The sequence below is a fragment of the Rattus norvegicus genome, chromosome 8 (assembly GCF_036323735.1).
Source record: "Rattus norvegicus strain BN/NHsdMcwi chromosome 8, GRCr8, whole genome shotgun sequence".
Lineage (NCBI taxonomy): Eukaryota > Metazoa > Chordata > Mammalia > Rodentia > Muridae > Rattus > Rattus norvegicus.
This window is the reverse complement of record NC_086026.1, coordinates 28,627,002-28,650,921: the sequence shown is the minus strand read 5'-3', so window position 1 is coordinate 28,650,921 and position 23,920 is coordinate 28,627,002. Positions and strand designations below refer to the sequence as shown.

Sequence of the window (23,920 nt, the reverse complement as noted above, 5' to 3'; positions counted from 1 at the left end):
CCAGCACTTTGGAGGTGGAGACGGGAAATCGAGACTTTAAAGTCATCCTTGGCTAAACAGCAAACTCAGATTTGCCCTGGGCAACAGGAGACCCTGTCTGGAATGTTCGTTGTTTGGCTTTTGTTTGTTCTGAGATAGGATTTCCCTTCATGTCTTTGGCTGCCCTAGAACTTGCTATGTAGACCAGAATGACCTTGAATTAGAAAATAAAAACCGAAACCCAGAAAACCTCTGGCCCTCAGAAGCCATCTGAGCCTGGCCTTGTCCCTCCCTGCATCCAGAGGCTTCACCTACCAACATCTGTTTGTCACCTGAGGTCACAGCCCACCCTGTTTCACATGTGTGCACATGCCTCACGACCATCTCTCCCATGACTGTGTCCCCAGCCCTCTAAAGGGCCCTCCATGCCTCCAATCCCTCCTCTTCCAGGAACCTGCTCTTCGTGTACCCACACAGTCTCAATTTCAGCAGTCGCCAGGGCTCTGTGCGTAACCTGGCCGTGCGCATCCAGTACATGGCAGGGGAAGACCAGAGCCAGGCCTTGCCGGTCAGTGGGGACCCTGCGGTGGAGGGAGGGCCTGGAGCAGCCATAGGTTTTCCCCAGTGGCTCCCTCATTGTCCCCATCCCCACAGGTCATCTTTGGGAAATCTAGCTGCAGCGAGTTCACCCGAGAGGCCTTCACACCAGTGGTCTATCATAACAAGTGAGCATGCAGGATTGGGTTCTGGAGGCATGGGCCGACCCTTGGAGACTCCGAGGGGGTCAGGGTGTCCAAGCATAGGGAGGGTAAGCATAAGCAGGAAGAGCAGAGGCTTAAGTTTCCGTGTGCAGATGAGGTAAGTTGAGGCAGAGAGTCATCCCGTAAAAGATCCCTAGCTGACCCCCAGCCCGTGGCCTTGTCTTACCAGGTCTCCTGAATTCTACGAGGAGTTCAAGCTACGACTTCCTGCCTGCGTGACCGAGAACCATCACCTCTTTTTTACCTTCTACCATGTTAGCTGCCAGCCCCGGCCAGGAACAGCCCTGGAGACACCTGTGGGCTTCACTGTGAGCCACAGTTACCCCAGAGCTTCCTCCCTGCCCCGTCCCCCAGGTCCCCCAGGTCCCCTAGGTCTCCAGTCGCACCTGAACCTCATCCATTCTTTGTTTCCCCAGTGGATTCCTCTGTTACAACATGGCCGCCTGAGGACTGGCCCCTTCTGCCTGCCCGTGTCCGTGGACCAGCCTCCCCCCAGCTATTCAGTCCTGACCCCAGATGTATGTGCCTGTACCCACAACTGATGCCTTCATTGCCCTCTGGCCTCAGCAGCCTCTTGCCTACCTCCCTTCAGTGCCCCTGAGAGCCTTACTGGCCACAATGGGTGCCTGTGGGTCCCTTGTGCCCCCTGCTACCCCAACAAGAATGTCTGTGGGCGGGCTACTGCATGCCGTGTGTCGCTATACTCCAGATTATCCCTCTCCTCTCTTTCTCTTTCCACCATGGTCCCCCAGCCTCTCTATTCCTTCCCTTGTGATTTTATTTTTATTTTATTCTTTTATTATTTTTGGGGTGGTCCTCATGTGCCATGGGACCTGTGTGAAAGTCAGAGATGGGTTTTGTGGGGTCCGTCCTCTCTGCCTGCCATGCAAGTTCTGGCTTAGAGTCAGCCGCAAGCTTTTACCCACTGGAACATCCTGACAAGGTCACACATAGCCCAGGCAGGCCTGGGATTCTGTATAGTCAAGGATGCCCTTGACCTCCTACACTTGCCCTGTCTCCCGAGTGTTAGGATGACTGGTGGGTACCACCATGCCTGGCTCTCCTGTTGCCATTTTGTCCATCTACCCCAGTACAAGGCTGCTACCATCCCTTTTCCCTTCTACCAGCTGATGAACAAGTCCTGTGGTCCCAAGCTCCTTCTTTTAATGCTCTTTCTACACCATTGCTTTCCTGGTCAATGATCACCCTGTGAACATACTCTGTTTTCTGTGGGTCTCCATTCCACCCCTAGGCTTCTCCCTTCATCCACTGGGAATGGATTCAGGGAGGGTACCCCGTTGCTCCCTTAGGCCGGGCTCCTCTCCTGGCCATGGTGTCGCAATGGCTAGTGCCATGGCCACGGCCTGCCTTGGTGGCCTGATGCATGGGGGAGGGTCAGCCTGTGTCCACCGTGCCTCTCCCTCCCACAGGTAGCACTGCCGGGCATGCGCTGGGTGGACGGTCACAAGGGCGTGTTCAGTGTGGAGCTCACAGCTGTGTCGTCTGTTCACCCCCAGGTACGGGGTGGGATGAGAACCCAGGCTCCCTGGCCTCTTCCCCTCCTGCTCACCCTGGAATTGAGCAAGACTTACTTGCAGCTGGCTGGGAAAGGTCTGGCCTCCAGCCATTAGACGTGACTTTAGTCCATCTGACCCAGACTGCTGACTAGGGGAGGGGAGACACTCCATTCTGCCTCCAGCTTTCTGCTCACTTCGTGCCCTCCTCTCTACTTAGGACCCCCACTTGGACAAGTTCTTCACCCTGGTGCATGTTCTAGAGGAAGGGATCTTTCCATTCCGGCTCAAGGAGACGGTGCTGAGCGAGGGCACCATGGAGCAGGAGCTGCGGGCCAGCCTGGCAGCCCTGCGCCTTGCCAGCCCGGAGCCCCTTGTGGCCTTTTCCCACCACGTCCTAGACAAGCTTGTCCGCTTGGTTGTGCGGCCACCGGTCATTTGTGGCCAGATGGGTGAGTTGCTGCCGTCTCTCCCCAACCCTGAGTTTCTTCCCATAGTTCATCGTCCTCTCGCCTCAGTTTCCCCATATGAAGGTGACCCCAGTGCAGGTCCTTTAAGATCCTAGATGGACCTGTGAGCCCTTATGTTCCCTTCCCTCCTCTGGAAAATGAATGGGGACCCGACAGGCCTTGGATTGTGGAACTTGACCTTTGTCCTGTCCGACAGTGAACCTAGGTCGTGGGGCCTTTGAAGCTATGGCTCATGTCGCCAGCCTTGTGCACCGGAACCTGGAGGCCGTCCAAGATTCCCGTGGTCACTGCCCACTGCTGGCTGCCTATGTCCACTATGCCTTTCGCCTTCCTGGCGGTGACCTCGGCCTGCCGGGGGGTGAGTGTTGATGGAGAACACTGGGCCACAGGAAATATTATGAGAAGAGCACACTGAGAACAGAGAACGACATGCACGAAGGGGATGGGATGGGGCAGCAATCACCTCATGGTGATTCACCTCACGTTCACCTCGTGAGGACAGAGAGCCCACTGCTCTTCAAAGTTCCACACCGTGACTTTGAGCAGTCACTAGATTGGGATTGGCTCAGTGGCATGCCTGAGGCACTGGGTTTAAATCCCAGCACCAGAAAGAATGAGCGGAAGGGGCAGAAAGGGACCGGAAAGGAGTCGGGGAGGAACTGGGCTGGGCTAAGCTCCTGGAAGCTGAAGGGTTGAGCCTGCGCAGGGCCTGGGTTTCATCCCCAGAATGGAAGAGGAGAAAGTTAGCTTTTTCCTGTTTGTACATAACGGATGACAGCTGTGAACACAGACACCAGGCTCTGTCCCAGAGTCTTCCCCAAGTCAAATGAAGCAGTAGCCATGTTCAATTCCTGACTTCACCCAGGGCTGCGCTTTGGGAAGGGACTGGTGTTGTCATAGCAGGTGTTGAGCTAACAGGCTCCCTCTCTCCACAGAGGTCCCTCCAGCAACTGTACAGGCTGCCACACTGGCCCGAGGCTCTGGCCGCCCCGCCAGCCTCTACCTGGCACGGTCTAAGAGCATTAGCAGCAGCAACCCTGACCTGGCTGTGGTCCCCGGCTCTGTAGACGATGAGGTGTCCCGCATCCTAGCCAGCAAGGTAGGGCAAGCCTCACAGGCCTGGCTGCAGGCTCGGTGCCGATGTAGGAAGGACCACCTGGAAGTCACTGCTCAGAAGGTGGAGTCCCAGCTGGGAGCCCAGATGGAGGCTCTCATAGCTGCAGGGCCCGTCAGGTGTTCTGCACTGACCAGCTGACTAGAGAATGGCGGGACGAGGCAACAGAGTGTACAGTGTACATGATTCAGCAGGTGTGCACGCACACATGCAGCCTGTGCACACTAATATGGAGGAGTGTGTACATGTCCCTTGCACAGATGTACACAGATGTATATGCATGTGTGGCTTATGTGTATATAATCAGTGATGTGTGCACACTGCACATACACATATAACCCATGCACACACATGTATGCACTTAGCCCATACACAAAGAAGTACATACGCATGGGCCTCATGCCCACACACATATATGACTACACATGTACATGCTCTCCATGCATAGATCCTCATGGGTTTGAACGCATGTGTAGTCCAGGCAGTTATACACAGCATAAGCACACTGCACTTGCCCAGGCATGTGCATGGCACATATGTGCTTCGGGGCAGTGTCCACACTGCTCTCCTGTACCTCCTTCCCTGTGCTTGGCCCAGGGTGTCAACCCTTCTCTCTGTGTCTTCAGGGCGTCGATCGCTCACACTCCTGGGTGAATTCTGCTTATGCTCCGGGAGGCAGCAAGGCTGTGCTGCGGAGGGTGCCCCCATACTGTGGGGCTGACCCCAGACAGGTGCTCTCACTACCCACCTCACATGTGTGTCACCGCCTTTGCATGAGTCCCCCACACCCTCAGCTGCAGTGAACTAATCCCTGGGGGCTGCCTGAGGGACAGCGAGGACCCCACATAACTGTCTGGGGCTGCCACACAGGCCTCTGCATGGTTTGGGGTGTGGCTCAGTGGCAGAGTTCTTCCACAGCAGACATGAGGTTCTGGGTTCTACCCCCAGCACCACCAAGAAGTAAAATTAAGATTAAGAAGGGAAGCCAGGTGTGGTGGTGCACACCTTTAATCCCAGCATTTGGGAGGCAGGGGCAGGCAGAGCCCTAAATTTAAGGCAAGCCTGGTCTACATGGTGAGTTGGAGGCCAGCCAGGGCTACACAGTGAGACCCTGATTTAACAAACAAACAAAAAACAGTGAGAGAAAAAACATAGACCTAGCCCCACCAGAGCCAGAAGACCCTGAGGTAGTGTATAAATGGATATAAATCACATGTAAATCTACCAACCTATAACTTCACTGCCCTGCATGGCTGTCCCCACTCTAACCCATCTCTGTTTTAGGGGACTTCTAACCATCCCCTGGCTTACAGAATTCTTAGAAGGGTGGTGAAGCCCTGGACCCCTGTAGCTCCCCAACTGTTCACATACAGTGGTTCCCCAACTTTGCCCTTTCCAGGGACCTAGTATGGGGAGGGGCTCTGCCTGCAGTGGGCCTGGCTCCAGCCTGCCCTGGTTTAGGCCTTGCCCTCTGCCCCAGCTGATTGGCCGCCTCTGAGTCTCTCCGGTTCTAAGATGAAGTTAGGTAGCACATCAAATTTTCAGCTGCCTGCCTGTAATCTCAACACTTGGGTGGTAGAGGCAGGAGTTCAAGGTCATCCTGTGCTACATAGGAGTTTCAAGGCAGCCTGGACTACATCATATCTGGTCTCAGCAAAACAAAGCAAACAACAGGACGCTCAGTAAAGTGCTCAGCACCATGGTCTGAAGCCTGGGCATCGGACTCGGTGCAGTCTCCTTAGGAAGAGCAATCCCTGGGCCGTAGTACGCATCCCCGAAATAGACACCCGTCCATCAAGTGAGCAGGCTCAGAAGTGCTGGTAGAGTTGCAGTTGACAGGCGGAAGCTGGAGCTCAGCGAGTAGAGTGCCAGCCTAGCGTGCACAGAGCCCTGGGTTCCATCCCTAGCACCACACAAAGCAAGCATGGTGGCACATGCCTGTAACCTTAGCCTTTGGAGACAGAGGTAGGTGGGTCAGTGGTTCAAAGTCATCTGTGGCTACATAGGGAGTTTGAGGTCAGCCTAGAAAATGTGAGCTTCTGTCCCAAAAGAAAAAACGATAGGAATGAAGTTCAGTGGTAAATCATATGCCTTCATGGTTGGTCCATATTGGGCTAGCAATGGGACCCAGGACTCAGAGTAAGCTAGGCAACTGCTCTCCCAGCCCACACCCAGCATTTGAGTCTACACGTCAGATGTGTTTATGTGCATGGGTGTTTTACCTGTGTCCATATCTATGCTGCACTTGCCTGGTGCCCTCTAAAGTCAAAATCAGATCCCCTGGAACTGGAGTTACAGACAGTTCTAAGTCACCATGTAGATGGTGGGAATTGAACCCAGGTCTCTGCAACAGCAGCCACTGCTCTTAACTGCTGAGCCGCAACTCCAGCTCCAACCCCTAGCATTCATCAGGGTTGCCCTCAATTTCCTCAAGGGTCAGTTAGGACTTAGTTGGAGAGCCAAGAGGAGGTGCTGAGGTAGAAGCAAGGTGCTGTCCCTGGTAGGAAGTGGTCTTTGTAGTGTGTGGCTAGACTCAGACATGCCGAGTAGCCAGTGTGTGCTGGGCCCCGGAGCCTGCAGGGCACTCAGGTGCCAGTGGCAAAGCCAGCCCCACCGTTGAGTCTCTTCTCCTGACCAGGAAGCCAGGCAAGGGACATGAATCCATTTCATAGAGAGGGTTGCTAAGGCCCTGTGAGGCCCTGGCGAGGCTGGGGCAGGAGGCCAGGCCTGTTGTCCAGGATGCTTAGCACATGCCATCTTCACTGTCTTACCTTCCTTCCGTGCGTGTCTGCTGTCTCTACGCACCTCCTCCATGCTCAGTACTCCACCTGTGAGCTCATCCATTTAACTCTTGAGCTCATCAGTCCACCATGTGCCTTCCCCTGTCTGCAGTGGTGCCCTGACTTTTGGCCCCGCCAGCCACAGCCCGTCCCCTCCCCGACCCCTCTCCCCACTCAGGCTCTGCTGTGCCCTCTGCACTCACCCATGTCCGCTCACCCCACCCCATCACCATCTTCATTGATAGTCTCGACTCCTTCTCTCCCACCTCCACCCTCTTTTCTCTCCCTATCCCCCGTGCTGGGGGCAGAGCCCGGAGCCTTGCACACGGAAGGCAAGTGCTCTGTGCCAGGCACAACCCCAGCCCTTGTTTTCATTGTTTGTTCCGTTTGGTTGTTGTGTTTTGAGACAAAGTCTTGCTCTGTAGCCCACAATGGCCTGGAAGTCACACCCTTCCTGCCTCTGCCTCCGGAGTGCGAGGTGACAGGTGTGCCCACCACATCCAGCCCCGTCTCCACTCAACACATCTGATTGTAACTGCTTCTGCAGCTCGTCACCACCGCTCCGTGTCCTCCCTCGGCACCCTGGTCATCCACGACCTCTGCATAGAGGCCCGCATCTCTTGCCATCTGCCTTTGTTGCTCATGTGCACCCCTCTCCCAATCAGCTCAGGACATTTTCTATTGCTAGAACAACGTACTCAAGACCGGGCCATAACAACAATAACTATTTACTTCACGACCCCAGAGCACAGGCCTGTCTTGCTGTATTTTGTGGTGAAGGATGGTCCATGGTGTCAGGCAGTGAGCTAACTCGGCTCCCTCTTCTCCCCCTTGCCCACTTTCGTCTCCCTCCCTCTTCTCTGCTGTCCTCCCTTCTTTCTTCCCTCCCTTCCTCCCTGCTTCCTTCCTTCCTCTTCCTTCCTTCCTTCCTTCCTTCCTTCCTTCCTTCCTTCCTCTTTGCTTTATTGTGAGACAAGGTCTCCCTTGACCTGGAACTCACAGTCCTCAGCGTCTTCAGAGGGTTGTGGGTGCATTCTCCTTGCTTGCCTTTCTCTTCTGAAGCCATTAATAGTACCAGGAGGTCCCACCTTCCTACCTCACCTAATGCTAGCCTCCTACAAAGGCAACCACCAAATGCCATCATGGCCAGCCTGGGCTACATGAGTCTCTGTCTCAAAAAAACCAAACACAAAATCTCTAATCCGTGAACAAGGTTTCTGGAGATGTATTCAAACCATAGCAGCTTCCTCCTGTGTTCATGCTGATCCAGACCCATCGCTTCTTCCCGTGCCCATGTGGACCGATCCTCCCTCCCTCCATGTTCTTCCTGTGTCCCATCCACATCACTAACTCACTTCACCATTCCATGCTCTCCATCCCATCCTGTCCTAGGCCATCGACCGCAACTCTAGCCGGGCCTCCTCTTACCTTGAGGCCTCTTCCTCGGCCCTGCCAGCCCCTCAGCTGAGACACACTGTGCAGAAGGTAGAGGGAACAGTAGGGTGGCTGATCTGATGTCTGCCCCACTGCCCCATGGGAAAGGGGTCCAGCGCTCCTCCCCACATCCAGAACCCAGCAGGGACTGGAATCCACCCTCATCCCATCCTGCATGGCCTCCTGCTGCTCTGACCCCCAACCAGGCTTCGGGCTGCATCCCCGAAGGGATGCCTTCCTAAGGGGTGTGTGGGTGGGGTGGCTTGTGACTCTTGGTGACCCTAGCCCTACCCACAGCTGCTGCACGAGGAGCTGGCTCTGCAGTGGGTGGTGAGTGGCAGCGCGGTTCGCGAGCTGGTCCTGCAGCACGCCTGGTTCTTCTTCCAGCTCATGGTGAGGACCGCCCCGTCCTGGGAGACCCTTGAGAAAAAGAGCCTTGAAACTGCAGCGGGAAACCCTAAGAAATGGCCCTGCCCACAGTCCTCAGTGCACCCGCTGGAGACAGGACCCCTTAAGCCCTCTGTTCTAAAGTTCCGCCCTTTCTGTCAAATCCAGATCACCCTTCCGCTACAACTACTTAGCTCAGAGCCACCCACACCCACTTCCTTGCCTGTAGAACCCCACCTGTGGGCACCAGGTTTCCCTCAAGCCCCATCAGTGTATCTGAAGCTCCTCCCACAGCCCTGAAGCACCGCCCACGTGACAGCCCTGCCCACTTGCCTCACTCCCAGGTAAAAAGTATGGAGCTACACTTGCTCCTGGGCCAGCGCCTGGACACTCCCCGGAAGCTGCGCTTCCCTGGGCGCTTCCTGGATGACATCGCGGCCCTGGTGGCTTCTGTGGGCCTGGAAGTCATCACCCGAGTCCATAAGGTGAGGAGGGCTCGAGGCCTCTTAGAGAAGCATGACCAATGCCGTGGTCAAGAATGCAGCAGGCCGCGTGGATCTGTTCATCCATGTCCTCTTCCTAGAGCACCTATGGTATTCATGACCCTGGCCGAATGTAGAAACATAGCCATAAGTAAAACAGATCAGGTTCTTGCCTTTGCAAAGCAGCTTCTTTAGAGGGAGAACTGGAAGATGAAATGGGTGAGGCCTGGGAGCTGCAGGCAGGAGGAGTGTCGAGCGCAAAGATCCTGAGGCAGGTTCGCAGCTGGGCAGTGAGCATGACTGGAGTGGAACAATCCAGGGACAAATACAAGTTGGCAAAGACCTGGAGGGTGGGGGGCACATCCTTAGCACAGTACCACTATACAGTAGGAGCATAATAAATAGATGTTGCATTTCTGAGACCCTGATGATGGTCAAGGCTCTAGGATCACCAATTCCAGTCCCCACAGGGATTAGGCAAGCAGCAGTCATGATCAGAGTGTTCTTAGGGAAGCATTTATTGATCGCCTGCTGTGTGCTACCATCAGGATCCTTAAATTTTACCAGTCATCCATGAAGAATTAATGTTATCTCCACTTCACTGAGAGGGAAACTGAGGCAGAACCTAGTGCCATACCACTGGGGAGGAAGAAGCAAAAGGGTTTGAATCCTAGTCACTTTTGTAGGGTTGTATGGAGGCCAGAGAGTAACTGTTTCCTCACACAGAAACAACCATTGCACTGCTCCATCCAACCCAGGTCCTGCAGAGGCAGCTCCTAGTTTCTTCCTTCTTGTTTTTTCATTTTGCCTTTTTGAGACAGGGTTTCTCTGTGTAGCCCAGGCTGTCCTGGAGCTTGTTCTGTAGCCCAGGCTGGCCTCAGTCCATCTGCCTTCACCACTGCCCCAGCCCCTGCCTCAGGAGTGTTGGAATTGAAGGCATTGGCCACCGTCACCCAGCAACTCTCCTGGATTTTAAAGAGAAATGTCACCTGGAGATTTGATAGGAATATTTCAGATTTGGAAAATCCTGCCCAAGTTACACAATCCCATTGACCTCTTGGCTGGTCCAGAGGTCCCAATCTTGGTGTCCTTGGAGTAGTCCCAGGCACTGACATTAGTGACACTGGTGATGGCACTGCCCATTACATTAGTTCACTCCTTTAGCATGTAGTGAGCACCAACTGTGTCTGGCTCCATATTCAGGGCAGCCCCAGCTAGGCATGGCGGTGCACGCCTGTGCTCCCTGCACTTGGAGATCAAGACAAGACAGTCACAAGTCTGATGGCCTGGGCTGTCTATGTAATGTCAACTTGTCACTTGTCTCCCTAAGACTCTTGGACAGCAGCCAGGACAATGTGTTTTCTTCACTGCTTTGGCACACAGTAGGTGCTCAATAGATGCCCGTTAAAGGTTTGATGACCGTGTACCAGTCGAGCACATTAATTTGCTGGAAGACATGATAGGCATTTAAACAGAACCGAAGTGTTTCTCTGCACATAAGTAGGCTGTGGGGCTTCCAGAGTTTGGTCCAGGCTCTCCCAGATCAGCCAGGGTTTCAAATAATGAAAGGGTGCTTTTCACCTCCTCTCTAATTTCATTGACCAGAATGTGGTCAACTAGCTCTCAGTTGCAAGGGAGCCTGGGAAATATATTCTGTTGAGCTCTGAAGTCAGGATGTAGAGGGTGAGTTACTCAGCTGTGGGTGGGAGGAGAAAGAGAAACGGATTGCAGGGCTGGGCGTGACATAGTAGTGCAGGCCTTTGATCCTAGCCCTAGGAGGCAGAGTCAGGTAGATCTCTGAGCGTGAAACCACCCTGGTTTACACAGAGAGTTCTAGAGCAGCTAAGGCTGCACAGTGAGAACCTGTGACGTGAACGTCTTGTGAGCGGGTGGAAGGGAGGATGCAGTCAGGAAGAGGACCTGGATCACAGAGCCAGGGCTTAAGGACTTCATGCAGAGGTGGCCTTGTGAGCCAGGCTGGACACTGTGAATATGGACTGACGGTCCCTGTGTCTCCAGGACATGGAGCTAGCTGAACGCCTCAACGCTAGCTTGGCCTTCTTCCTCAGTGATCTCCTGTCCATAGCGGACCGAGGCTACATCTTCAGCCTGGTACGCGCTCACTACAAGCAGGTAGGTGCGCGTGGCAGAATGGGTGGGGGCGAGGCGGATGACATGCCACAGGACCTGTGCAGTGTGGGCATGGTGATGCCGATGCCACCGGGTCATTGCCTCCCTTGCAGGTGGCCACTCGGCTGCAGTCTGCCCCCAACCCAGCTGCACTGCTCACACTACGAATGGACTTCACCCGCATCCTGTGTAGCCACGAGCACTACGTGACCCTTAACCTCCCCTGTTGCCCCCTGTCACCTCCAGCCTCCCCCTCCCCCTCGGTGTCCTCCACTACCTCCCAGGTAGGCGCCCTTCTCCCCTCAGCCTCTTTCCTTTCACCTTCAGTGACACACCTTCAACCTGTTATCTCCACCCCTGTTCTATTCCTTGTGGGCTGCTGGCCTGGTGGAACCTTAACCTTTGACCTTTGACCTCTGAGTCTTCACCCAGGACTTCTCAGAAATTTCCTAGGAAAAATGGCCCCTTCTGGTCCCAAATTCAATTCCTAGACTTGCATTCAATGTGCTGTTTCTCAGCCCTTTGAGTTCTGACTCCACGCCCTCCTACTTCGTGGATGGGTTACCCTGACCTCTCACCTCTGACCTTTGAAGATTTATTAATTTTTATTTTATGTGTATGACTTTCATCACATACGCCTAGTGCCAGTGGAGGTCAGAGAGGGCACTGGATGGTTGTAACCACCATGCGGATACTGGGAAATGAGCCCAGGTCCTCTGGAAGAGCAGCCAGTGCTCTCAACTGCTGAGCCGTCTCATCTCTCCAGTTCCTGACCTCTGACCTTTAACCCTACGCCCACCAACATGACTATTGCACTGACATTGTCAGCACACAATAAGTGAGCAGAATAATATCGTGATGACACTGTCGTGAGGTGTTCTCAGTTTACATTCGTGTTTATTTAATGGGAGGCATGTGATGGTGCAACGGTCAGAACAAGTTTCAGGATCCAATCTTCTCCATCCACCACGTGTGCCCTGGGGCTCAAATTCAGGCAGTTAGGCTGGATGAAGGAAGAGAGGCTTTCATGGCTGAGCCCCTGGCCAGCCCCTTCTGAGGCACTTTTAGGAGAGGAAAATGGGAAATACGAAGATTTCGGATCTATGTCTCTCCCATCTCAACCAGTCATCTCCAGCTCTTGATGCTATTTCCATGGTAGCCATGGTGGTGACCTTTCACCTCTGATCCTTGACCTGGGCATCCACTCTACCATCTGCAGAGCTCTACCTTCTCCAGCCAGGCCCCTGACCCGAAGGTGATCAGCATGTTCGAGCTGAGTGGGCCGTTCAGGCAGCAGCATTTCCTGTCCGGACTCCTGCTGACAGAGCTGGCCCTGGCCCTGGATCCAGAAGCTGAGGGGTGAGCACGGGGCCTGGGCACAGCCCAGGGACAGTGGCATGGGCCAGGAGCCATGTCTGCACCATGCTGAGCACCCGTCACTCCACAGGGCATCCCTTCTGCACAAGAAGGCCATTACTGCTGTGCACAACCTGCTGTGCAGCCATGATGTTGACTCCCGCTACACAGATGCTACGGTGAAGGCCAAGGTGGCCGAGCTGTACCTGCCTCTGCTCTCCCTCGCAAGGGATACCCTGCCACGACTGCACGGCTTTGCCGGTTAGAGGGCTGGGGAAGATGGGGTTTCATGGTCAGATCATGGGGTGTGTGTCAGCCTTAGAGTGAGCAGCCTAGGCCAGACTCCCCATGGCACCCGCATCAAGCCAGTCTCACCGGGAAAGTGAAGCAGTGTTGGTATCCATTATGATAGAGAACCACGCATTTAGAGAACTGTCCTGATATTGGCAGCCCATGTCCAGAGGCCTCCTGATGACGTGTGTTATTCTCTGAGGGGAAGGTGAGGGCTCAGTGGGAAACAGCAGGCAAGAGAACTATGCTCTCACCCATTCATAGCTGTGAGCAGCCCTGCACACCTCCCTCCTGGGGACAGCTTAGGGTACTGCTTGTGTGGCAGGACCTGTCAGTTCAGGCCTCTCACCTGTCTATACTTCTCTCTCTCCTCGGCCTCCAGTGACGATGTATGTTAGCAAGTATAACATGTCTGCTGTTTTCGAATGCTTTTTGTTCTGTTCTCTGCCTCATCTGGATAACAGTCTGTTGGTCTGTGTTTAAACTCACCAACTCTTCAATCAACACAATCTACTTAGTTCTTTGTTTCTTCATTTTTTTTTTTTTTTTGGTTCTTTTTTTCGGAGCTGGGGACCGAACTCAGGGCCTTGCGCTTCCTAGGCAAGCGCTCTACCACTGAGCTAAATCCCCAACCCCGTTTCTTCATTTTCTGTTGTGTGTATGTATGCACATGTGTGTACAAATGCATGTGTGTGTATATGTGTGCACACTAGTGTATATGTGTGTGCCTGTGTGTGTGTGTATGTGTGCATGCTAGTGTATATGTGTGTGCCTGTGTATGTATGTATGTGTGCATGCTAGTGTATATATGTGTGCATCTGTATGTATGTATGCGTGCTAGTGTATATGTGTGCATGTGTGTATGTGTGTATGTATGCATGCTAGTGTATATGTATGTATGTGTATGTGTGCATACTACTGTATATGTGTGTGCATGTGTATGTGTGCATGTGTGCATGATAGTGTATATGTGTGCGTGTGTGTATGTGTGCACACTAGTGTATATGTGTGTGCATGTGTATGTGTATATGTGTGCACGATAGTGTATATGTGTGTGCATGTGTGTGTGCATGTGTATGTGCCCACATGAATGAGCATGTACACAGGCACACTGCATATGCATATGTATGTATGCACATTAGTAAATATGTGTGCATGCACACTAGTGTATGTGTGTGCATGTGTATGTGTGCACATGGGTGAGCATGCACACAGGCACACTGCACGTGAAGTCCCAAGGTTGATTGATGGCAGGAGTCAGCCTTGACCACTCTCCACTGGGGCGGGTCCTCTTCAGTCAGACTTGGAGCTTGCTGACAAGGACCTGGCCATCTTGCTCTGGCTGGAACTACAAATGTGTTTTCAGTGTATGTCTGGCATTCTGTGAGCACTGGGCTCCTGAACACCACTCCTCATGCATACCTGGCAAAGGCTTAGCTATGAGCCACCTCCTAGACAAAATTCTTAATTTCAGACACTAATTTTTTAACTTGTAAAATGTCCAATTTGATTTAATTTTTTCATACTTTCAATTTCATTTCTTTTATTTTTGTCTTTTTTATATTCTTTCATGAGTATGACTTCTGCCTGTGTGTATGTCCATGTACAATGTGCCGGCCTGGTGCCCACAGAGGCCAGAGGATGTGTGGGTGCTGGAAACGGAACGCGAGTCCTTGGGAGGAGCAATCTGTGCTCTTCACCACTGAGCCGTCTTTCTGCTCGCTCGCACTCTTCTCTGTGCTACTTGGAATGTCCGTGCCGCTTGCCCATGTCTCCCTGTCTTCTCACATGTCTTGTAGCTTTGTGCTTTCCTTGGACATGTATATACATATATATACATGGGAGAACCATGGCTGGAGTGCTGCTGCCCTCCCATGAGGGTGCACTTTTTAGTGTCCGGGCAGACGGACATCTCCCATCTCCTCAGTCAAGCTGGAACCTGGTGCGGCCAGAATTTCACTTAGGTTCATTCTCTCTTCTGTCTGTCTGGGGCAGCCAAGTGTGTCATAGTGCACACACAGAAAACCAGCATTCAGGAGCCTGAGACACACTCCCAAGCCCTCACTGGGAGATTTTGTTGTTGTTTTTCAAGACGGGGTTTCTCTGTGTAGCTTTGGCTATCCTGGAGCTCACTCTGTAGACCAGGTGGGCCTTGAACTCAGAGATCTGCCTGCCTCTGCCTCCCAAGGGCTGGAAATAAAGCATGTGCCACTGCTCCTGCCCAAAGCGAGGTGCTCACCAGTGCCTCATTCTTGCCATCTGTTCTGCTCACAGAGGGCTCGGGGCAGCGGTCAAGACTGGCTTCCATGCTGGACTCAGACACAGAAGGTGAAGGGGACATTGGAGGCACCATCAACCCATCTGTGGCCATGGCCATCGCTGGGGGACCTCTGGCTCCTGGCTCGCGGACCAGCATTTCCCAGGGACCTTCAACAGTAAGTCCGAGGCTCGTGCCATAGATACCTTTGAAGGAAGCCCGTGTCCCTGGCTGGGACTGGAGCTCAGTTGCTAGCGTGCTCACCTGGCGTGCACCGAGTCCTGGGTTCTGTCCCTAGCAGCACATGGAATGGTACACACTTGTGATCGAAGCCCTGGGGAGACGGAGGTGGGAGGATCTGAAGTTTAACGTCATCTTCAGACTACGTCAAGAGTTGGACACCAGCCTGTGTCCCAAACAAAAAAAAGAGAGAAAGGAACGCGTGTCCTAAGATACAGTTGGCCACCGTTCCCCTTCTATAAGGAAAATAGAAATGGATTCTGTTCCCTCTGTGCACCCAGGCAGCTCGTTCAGGCTGTCCCCTCTCTGCTGAGTCCAGCCGGACCTTACTGGTGTGTGTGCTGTGGGTCTTGAAAAATGCAGAGCCTGCACTCCTGCAGCGCTGGGCTGCCGACCTGGCCCTGCCCCAGCTGGGACGCCTCCTCGACTTACTCTACCTCTGTCTGGCTGCCTTCGAGTACAAGGTGTGACTGGGTGGGTGAGCCTGGGGTGGGGTAGCGCAGCATTCCTCTAGAGCCCACTGCAGCAGGAGCCTAGTGGGAAGGGGCAGACTGTCTGGACACGGGCTTCTGTGAAATGAGGCTGAAGGGTGGACTGTGTCTATCCTCAGCTCTCGAGTAAGGTGTCACATGACTTCATCACCAGACTGTTGCCCTGGAGATGTGCTCAGTTATAGTGTATTGGGCTAGCATGTATAAGGTTCATCCATTCCCAGCATAGAAGAGAATGAGAAGCAGCAGTGGGGAGTCCACATAAGCCTCTTGTACCTAGCACTTGGGTGGAAGAGCAGGAGCAGGAGTTCAAGATCATTCTTGGCCACATAGTGAGTTCAAGACCAGCCTGGACTCCTCGAGGCTCTGTCTTAAAAATAAGGAAGTTAGAGAGGGAAGGAAGGAGCAAAGAAAGGCAAGCTACGAGGGGGTCTGGAGGCATAGCTTTTGGCTTTGTGGTTACTGGAGGAAGTGTGGTAGGATAGAAGGAAAGGAGGAAGGAAGGAAGGATGTTGGGAAGGGAGGAAGAGAATTTAGAGGTGGTGAGATTTTGGAGAGGAGACTGAGCTGTGCTTCTGGCAGAAGGCCCCAGAGATAGGAATTGCCCAAGGCGGAGGTGGGAGGCCTAGGCTGCCTCGGGTCCCAGCAGAAGGGACACGTCACCCAGTTCTCTGCTTCCCCAGGGGAAAAAAGCCTTCGAGCGGATCAACAGCCTCACGTTCAAGAAGTCCCTGGACATGAAAGCCCGGCTGGAGGAGGCCATCCTAGGCACCATCGGGGCTCGGCAGGAGATGGTGCGGCGGAGCCGGGGTGAGCTGACTGTGGAGAGCCGTGCGGCGGTCCCCGTCTGTAAACCCGGCGCTCGGGGGATGGAGGCAGGAAACCAGTTCAGGGCCAGGCCTCAGATGTAGGAGAGAAACAGTTCTTATCTCCCTGTCCTGTACATGGATGCGTGTGCTTCCCGTCTGTCTGCACAAGCTGTTTGTGTAGCTGTGGTTTCTGCTGGGCAACCCTGTCCTTAACTCAGCCCCACCCTGTTTAGCCCTCATGGTGTTTCCCTGCTGGGTGTGTTTCCTTGTGCTGACCTACGGTTGTCTATCTCTACCCATCTACGAACGAATGGACATTCGCGCGTGGCAGAGAGAAGTCCATTTGGAAACCAAGAGAATGTTCGCTGGCGTAAGAGCGTCACACACTGGAGACAGACCTCAGACCGCGTGGACAAGTAGGTTGAGTAGTAGATGAGTGTCGTTTGTTGCCACGATGAGCTGCCAGAGTGTCTTAGTCAGGGTTTCAGTGCTGCGGCAGACACCGTGACCAAGGCAGCTTTCATAAGGGAAGCTTCTACATCTTGACCCCCAAGAGCATAGGAGACCTCAAAGCCCACCCCCGCAGTGACACACTTTCTCCAGCAAGGCCACACTTCCTAATAGTGCCACTCCCCATGGGACAAGCATGCACACATTTGAGTCTATCCACCACACTGAGGCAGCCACTACAAACAAAGAAGGGTTTTCTCACAGGGGTGGTGGCGCAGATCTGTAATCTGAGTGCAGATAGCGGGTTCAAGGGCATACAGAGCCACACAGTGAGAACCCATCTCCAGAGAAAAAGAAAAAGAAAGTTGTCCCATGAAACCTCCCTTAGTCCCTTCCTAGGACACGCTCCTAATAACCAAAGACCGAGGAATAGCTAGCTAGTTCCGACCTCTCTTTTCTCTCTTTAAATGGGTCTATCAATCCACAGATCTCACCACTGAGCCATGCTGCCAGCCCCTCACTGGGGGATTCTAGGCAGGGAAGGATGGAGGGGCTCTACCACTGAGATCCTTTGGGAACGCACTCTGACCATGACATGTGGGCAAGGAATTCCTTGATTTAGACCAGTTTCTGGAGAGCTGCTCCCTCCAGGGACAGCTGAGGGTGGGAGAGCATTCCCCTGTGTCACTGGATCTGACTCAAGTGACATCACGGGCTCTCCCCTGCCCTCCAGGACCAAGGATGAAGTGGAACATGAAGCTCTGGTGGATGGAAACCTGGCAACAGAGGCCAGCCTGGTGGTTCTGGACATGTTGGAGATCATCGTGCAGGTGCGGCCTGTCCAGTGTCTGTTCTGACCTCCCTCCCACTTCCTCATGGAGGCCTAGGATCTCTGACCCCATAATCCCCCAGCTTCTCAGACCCCATTCCATCCATAGTCTCTTAATGCATGAATTTCTAACACATGAAGACAGTGATGCTGTCAGAGGCCCGTGAGAGCATCCTGGGTGCCGTGCTGAAAGTTGTCCTCTACAGTCTTGGGAGCGCCCAGAGTGCCCTCTTCCTACAGCACGGCCTGGCCACCCAGCGGGCACTGGTCTCCAAGGTGAGCACTCCTAAACTACAGCCATGGTTCACAGAGATGACGGTAGCTCATTTATTGAGCACCTACTATGTGCTGGACAGGGTCATGACACAAGGGCACCACAGCTGCAGTTCTGAGCTGAGATGTGAGCATGGCATGGTGGCTCACACCTGTCACTGCAGCACTTGGGAAGTGGAGGCAAGAGGACCTGAAGTTTCAGGACTTCCTTGTACATAGCAAGTGTAAGGCCAGCCCAGACTGCCTAGGATACTGTTGCGAAATAAGAACAACCAAAAAGAAAAAAAGAAAACTCTTGCAAAAATATAAACAGTGACCTGGCTTTGGGAGGTAGAACCAGGAGTTCAGGGACAGTCTTGGCTCTACATGGGGTGTAAACATCAGCCTAAACTACATAAAAGACCATCTCAAAAAACAGGATGAGATGGGCCAGCAAGGTCGCACGGCAGGTAAAGGCATGCAAGTCTGACAACCTGAGACCTGGCAGCCACAGTAGAAGAGAACTTATTCTCAAAAGTTGTCCTCTGACCTCCACAGACAGGTGGTGGCATACAAGCACAAGGGGAGAACTCTGGAGGAAGTCACCCAGTGTCACCTCCTGGCTGTTACATGCACATGACATACACCCATACACCACATATTCTCATTCTCTCCCTCTCTCTCTCTCTCTCTCTCTCTCTCTCTCTCTCTCTCTCTCTCTCTCTCTCTCACACACACACACACACACACACACACACACACACATACAAATAATTAATTAAAATGAAACTATAGACCATAGGTCAAAATGGCCAAGTCACTTGACAGGGTCAAAGCAAGGGCCTAAACCCAAATCTTACCATTGGCCAAAAGTGTGGCAGCCTGCCCTGCCCGGGCTCCATCTGGGAGCTGCTAGACCCTCCCATTTAGGAGGACTGAACAGCATCTTTCTGGGTCCTGGGGACAGTTTCCAGAGCTGCTTTTCGAGGAAGACACGGAGCTTTGTGCCGACCTCTGCCTGAGGCTTCTGCGACACTGTGGCAGCCGCATCAGCACCATCCGCACGCACGCCAGCGCCTCGCTCTACCTGCTTATGCGCCAGAACTTCGAAATTGGCCATGTATGGGGGGCACTGTCCCCACAAAGCCCATCCAGGGCTCCAGTTTCGGGGGCAGGGTGGAGCATTGCCACAGGATGGAGGGATGATCAGCATGTATCACCCAGTGTCACAGGCCAGGAGAAGGGATCCAAATGTGGGGAGCGTGGACGGGCAGAGGTAGCCACTTATGGCAGCCGAGAGGTCAGCAGGTCTAAAGAATCCTGGGGTGAGCCTGGGCCCTGAGGCTCTCAGGGCAACGCTACCTCCCTGTTCCATCAGAACTTTGCCCGTGTGAAGATGCTGGTGACCATGTCCCTGTCATCTCTTGTGGGGACAACTCAGAACTTTAGCGAAGAGCATTTGAGAAGATCCCTCAAAACCATCCTGACCTACGCAGAGGAGGACCTAGGGCTGAGGGACAGCACCTTCGCTGAGCAGGTGATGCCAATGGTGGCCTCCCCCGCTGTGGACAGTGTGTGGCTCGCCTTGTGTCCTTTTGTTTGTCTGTTTATTCTATTTATTGGCATTTGTATTTAAAACTGGTATTATGGGGCAAGGTCTCACGCTGTAGCCCAGGTTGGCCACAGACTGACAGCAATCCTCCTGCCTCTGTTACCTGAGTGCTGGGATTCTATGGATGATCCACCAAGACAAGCCTTTGTGTGTGTGTGTGTGTGTGTGTGTGTGTGTGTGTGTGTGTGTGTGTGTGTGTGTTTGAGATAAGTTTCCTCCCTCCCCTTCTCTCCCCATGACCCCCAAATCAAGGAGGCCTAGATCCCATTATGTAGCTGAGGGTGGCCTTGAACCTGTGACTCTTCTGCCCCTGTCTTCCATGTTCTGAGTAACTGGAATCTCCATCCCTCCAACTTCTTTGTCTTCTTGTGGACGTCTCAATCTTAGCCAAGGCTGACCTGGAACTCATTCTGTGGCAGTGATCCTCCCCAGAGTTGGTACTGCATGGAGTACTTGTGTGTACACCCAGCCTGTTGCTCTCCCGGCAACACAGTCACTGTGCCTATGCATGTGTACTTGTATGCACATGCATGTGGAGGGCAGAGGTCAACTGGTGTCTTCCTTGGTCTCTTGCCACCTTTTTTGTTGTGGCAGTGGGGCTTGTTTTTTTCAGATGAGTCCTTCTATGTACCTCTGGCAGTCTGGCTGTCTTGAATCTTACTGTATAGACCAGGCTATCCTCAAACTCACACAGATGGGCTTTCATCTTCCTGGGTGCTGTGGTTAAAGCATGTGCAGTCCTACTGGACCTGGAGCTCACAGGCACAGCTAGTGTGTCTGCCCAATGGTAACCTCCCCGCCTTCCCCGCCCCCAACACTAGGATTGTAGCCAAGCCTCGCCACGCTTGGCTTTTTGCTTGGGGGCTAGGGATCAAACGCAGGTCATTAGGCTGGCACAGGAAGCACTTTGCCCACTGAACCGTCTCCCCAGGCCCTCTCCCCCATCCAGCCCTGACCCCGCTGCCCTTGCTGACCCTGGGCATCCCTGTCCTGTAGGTTCAGGACCTCATGTTCAACCTGCACATGATCCTGACAGACACTGTGAAGATGAAGGAGCACCAGGAGGACCCCGAGATGCTCATGGACCTCATGTACAGGTGAGGGCCAGAGCCAGGCCGAGGCAGGCGGGAGAGCGGGCGAGCGCAGAGGCTGAGGGGCACGGAGAACAGACAGCGATGCACATGCACGTCGGTGCTCCAGCACTAGAGCGCACGCCCAGGGCAATCAACTTCTAAGGAGAAAAGCTTGGTCCAGGAAGTTGGCTCAGTAAAGATCCAGGCCTGCCACCAAGGCTGAGGCCCTTCAGGTTGTCAGCACACCTCCATACATGCACTATAACAGCACATACGTGCCCTCCTCTCCACACATATGTTCTACATACACGGGAGATAAAACAAGTGTAAAACAGGACCAGAGAGAGGGGGCGGGGGGGAGGGAGTGGGACATTTAAGCTCATGGTCCTGGAGGTTTTGATCTATAGCAGTTGGCCTGTAGCTGCTTTGGGCCTGTGAGTGGGCTCCACACTGCTGCAGGAGCTTGTGGTCCACAGAAGCCACTCAGCTCATGGTGAGGAGGCTAGGAGGCAGGAAGAGACAGTCCCACAGTGAGTGGAAGTGAAGAAAATAGGGAAATGAGTAGTGCCCATGACTCTGACGCAGCTGTCCATCTGTAACAGTTCATCTCTAACAGTGCTGAGAAGCCCTGGTGAGTGCTGGCCATCCCAGCACTTGGGCGGTGGGAGCAGGAGGAGGAGAGGTTTAAGGTCATTCTTGGCTACATCGGGAGTTGGGGGCAGGGTTCCAGTTTGTTTTTCTGTTTGTTCACTTGTTTGTTTTGTTTTTAATCTTGTAGATGGGGTTTCTCAGTGTAGCTTTGGCTATCCTGGAGCTCACTCTGTAGACCAGGTTAGCCTTGAACTCAGAGATCAGCCTGCCTCTGCCTCCCGAGTGCTGGGATTAAAGGTGTACAGTACCAAGCGGCTTTCTACTGCTGTTACAGACACTATGAAGAGATTTGGGGAGAAATGGTTTATGTGGTGCTTATGTCCCAATCACAGAGGAAGGAAGTCAGGGCAGGAACCGAAGCAGTGGCCAAGGAGGAGCACTGCTTACTGGCTTGCCCAGACCACCTGCCCAGAGGGGTCGTCACTCAGAGTGGGCTGGGCTGTCAGTCATTAATTAGGACAGCACCCCAAAGACTTGCCTACAGATGTTAGGGCTTGTTAGATGGACAGACAGGTAAATGGGTGCAGGGGAGGGTCGAGGCTGGACAAGCAGAGACAGGTGCTCACCCCCCTGCTGTCCTGGACCCCAGAATTGCCCGGGGCTACCAAGGCTCTCCAGACCTGCGGTTGACATGGCTGCAGAACATGGCCAGCAAACATGCGGAGCTGGGCAATCATGCAGAGGCTGCCCAATGCATGGTCCATGCCGCTGCCCTGGTGGCCGAATACCTGGCCCTCCTCGAGGACAGTCGCCACCTGCCTGTGGGCTGTGTGTCCTTCCAGGTGAGTACTCAGGGTGCCTGGGGGGTAGAGGAAGGCCTGTCTGGGTGAAAGGTGGCTCTGATGCCACCTCCTCTGCTCCCCAGAATGTCTCGTCCAACGTGCTGGAGGAATCTGCCATCTCTGATGACATCCTGTCGCCTGACGAGGAGGGCTTCTGCTCTGGGAAGAACTTCACGGACCTGGGTCTGGTGGGGCTGCTGGAGCAGGCAGCCGCCTACTTCACCATGGTGAGGCCCAGGGCTTCAGGACACAAGCTAGGACAATGTGGCACTGACAGACAGCTCACCAAACACTTTCCTGGCCAGGGATTCAGAGTGGGGAGTAAGAGGCAGTCATGCAGTCCTTTTGGGACACTGAGGCAGTAGGATTGGAGTCTGTGGCCAGCCTGGACTACAGAGCCATTTCTCCCCCAAACAGAACAAAATTCCCCTGGGCCAGGGCGGGGGCTGGAGCCGGGGCTAGTGCTTGGCCCGGGCTGGCATGCCCTGGGTTCTGTCCCCAGCCCCTATAAACCAAGCTTGATGTTGCACACCTATGATCCTAGCACTCACTAGGTAGAGGCAGGAGGATAAGAAGTTCCACGACTCCGCCACTACATAGCAAGTTCTAGGCCACTCTGGGTTATTGGGAGACACTGTCAAAAGAAAGAGGGAAGGAGGACATTCGAAGGAAAGAAAAGAAACACAGTGAGAAGAAAAACTGAAAGCTGGGCTTTCGCTCAACAGCAGTGGTATGCAGGATGCTCGCCTAACATGGAGCTCAGTGTCCAGCACCACCATGGGGTGGGCTAGAGGACAGAAACTGTCAACCTACGGGTGCCTTGAAAATGTGGGGCTAAGAGATGGCTCAATTGCTAATATGCTTGTCAGTCAAGCATGAGTTTGGGTCCCCAGAAAAAGCCGCGCATGACAGGGGAAGCACTGGGAGCCAGTGAGGATTCTGCGGGCTTGCTGGCCAGCTAGTCTCCCTCAAATGGCAAGCTTTAGGCTCAGTGAGGGACCCTGTTTCGGAAAATAAGGTGGAGTGCAGCAGAGGAAGACACCAGAGGCCAACCTCTGGCCTCCACATACCCTTGCGGTTGAGCTGAAGCCCCCAGGTTTTGTTTTTTCTTCTCTGTATGCACATACACACACATAAATCCCCCCAAAGAGCTGGGGTGTGGCTGAGCTGGGAGAGCAGTGGCCTAGCAGGCATGAAGCCCTAGGTTCCATCCTCGTACCTCAGGAACCCGGCACAGTGGTACACACCTCTCCTGCCCACACTCAGGAGGTAGAGGCAGGAGGATCAGAAGTTCAAGGTCAGCCTGGGCTCACAGAACCAACCCTGTTCAAAATGAGAGGAAAGCAGAGAATTGTGGCCTCAGAACTACTGTCACCTTTCTCTTCATAAACCCTCTCAAGTGGGCCTGTGTGTGCTTTCTTTCTCTGTTCTTTCCTCTCTTTCTTTCTTTCTTTCTTTCTTTCTTTCTTTCTTTTCTTTCTTTCTGTTGTAGGACTTTCAAGGGCACATAAAAGAAGATGGGAGTTTTGTTTCTGTTTGCTTTTTCCAGCCTTACTCTAGCTATGAAGCCAGCCTCCGGCCTCACTGCCTGGGCCTTCTTGGACAGTTACTGTTTCTGGGAATACTGTCTTGGCCAGTTAAGACGAGCTGGGGTCAGCCCAGTGGAGCACCAGGTTAGCCAGGGGCAGCTCCAGGTCCCATCCCAGTGCCACATAGCCTGCATGAGAGCCACATCCCAGTCACTTGGGAGGTTGAGGAAGGCTCAGGAGTCCAGGT

The 23,920-nt window shown here is 53.6% G+C and overlaps 1 protein-coding gene across 9 annotated transcripts in view; it reads left to right on the top strand.

The window, feature by feature from the left end:
• Positions 1 to 23,920, top strand: part of Dock6 (dedicator of cytokinesis 6) — a 52,219-nt gene that overhangs the window by 19,820 nt on the left and 8,479 nt on the right. For 4 of the 9 annotated variants that reach the window (XM_039081850.1, XM_063265870.1, XM_063265869.1 and 1 more), the window contains 27 exons: positions 430 to 547; positions 634 to 704; positions 910 to 1,048; positions 1,157 to 1,258; positions 2,171 to 2,257; positions 2,475 to 2,706; positions 2,921 to 3,082; positions 3,660 to 3,823; positions 4,465 to 4,569; positions 8,011 to 8,103; positions 8,350 to 8,445; positions 8,784 to 8,924; positions 10,941 to 11,054; positions 11,165 to 11,335; positions 12,271 to 12,410; positions 12,499 to 12,668; positions 14,973 to 15,133; positions 15,447 to 15,659; positions 16,370 to 16,496; positions 16,827 to 16,911; positions 17,679 to 17,775; positions 17,916 to 18,050; positions 18,994 to 19,146; positions 19,405 to 19,563; positions 20,635 to 20,735; positions 21,952 to 22,144; positions 22,228 to 22,371. In XM_039081850.1, the coding sequence (XP_038937778.1) occupies positions 430 to 547; positions 634 to 704; positions 910 to 1,048; positions 1,157 to 1,258; positions 2,171 to 2,257; positions 2,475 to 2,706; positions 2,921 to 3,082; positions 3,660 to 3,823; positions 4,465 to 4,569; positions 8,011 to 8,103; positions 8,350 to 8,445; positions 8,784 to 8,924; positions 10,941 to 11,054; positions 11,165 to 11,335; positions 12,271 to 12,410; positions 12,499 to 12,668; positions 14,973 to 15,133; positions 15,447 to 15,659; positions 16,370 to 16,496; positions 16,827 to 16,911; positions 17,679 to 17,775; positions 17,916 to 18,050; positions 18,994 to 19,146; positions 19,405 to 19,563; positions 20,635 to 20,735; positions 21,952 to 22,144; positions 22,228 to 22,371 (3,673 nt within the window). Of the gene's footprint in view, positions 1 to 429; positions 548 to 633; positions 705 to 909; positions 1,049 to 1,156; positions 1,259 to 2,170; positions 2,258 to 2,474; positions 2,707 to 2,920; positions 3,083 to 3,659; positions 3,824 to 4,464; positions 4,570 to 8,010; positions 8,104 to 8,349; positions 8,446 to 8,783; positions 8,925 to 10,940; positions 11,055 to 11,164; positions 11,336 to 12,270; positions 12,411 to 12,498; positions 12,669 to 14,972; positions 15,134 to 15,446; positions 15,660 to 16,369; positions 16,497 to 16,826; positions 16,912 to 17,678; positions 17,776 to 17,915; positions 18,051 to 18,993; positions 19,147 to 19,404; positions 19,564 to 20,634; positions 20,736 to 21,951; positions 22,145 to 22,227; positions 22,372 to 23,920 lie in introns of those variants that run through there. The other 5 variants (NM_001394344.1, XM_039081852.1, XM_039081851.1 and 2 more) reach the window with 5 other exon arrangements.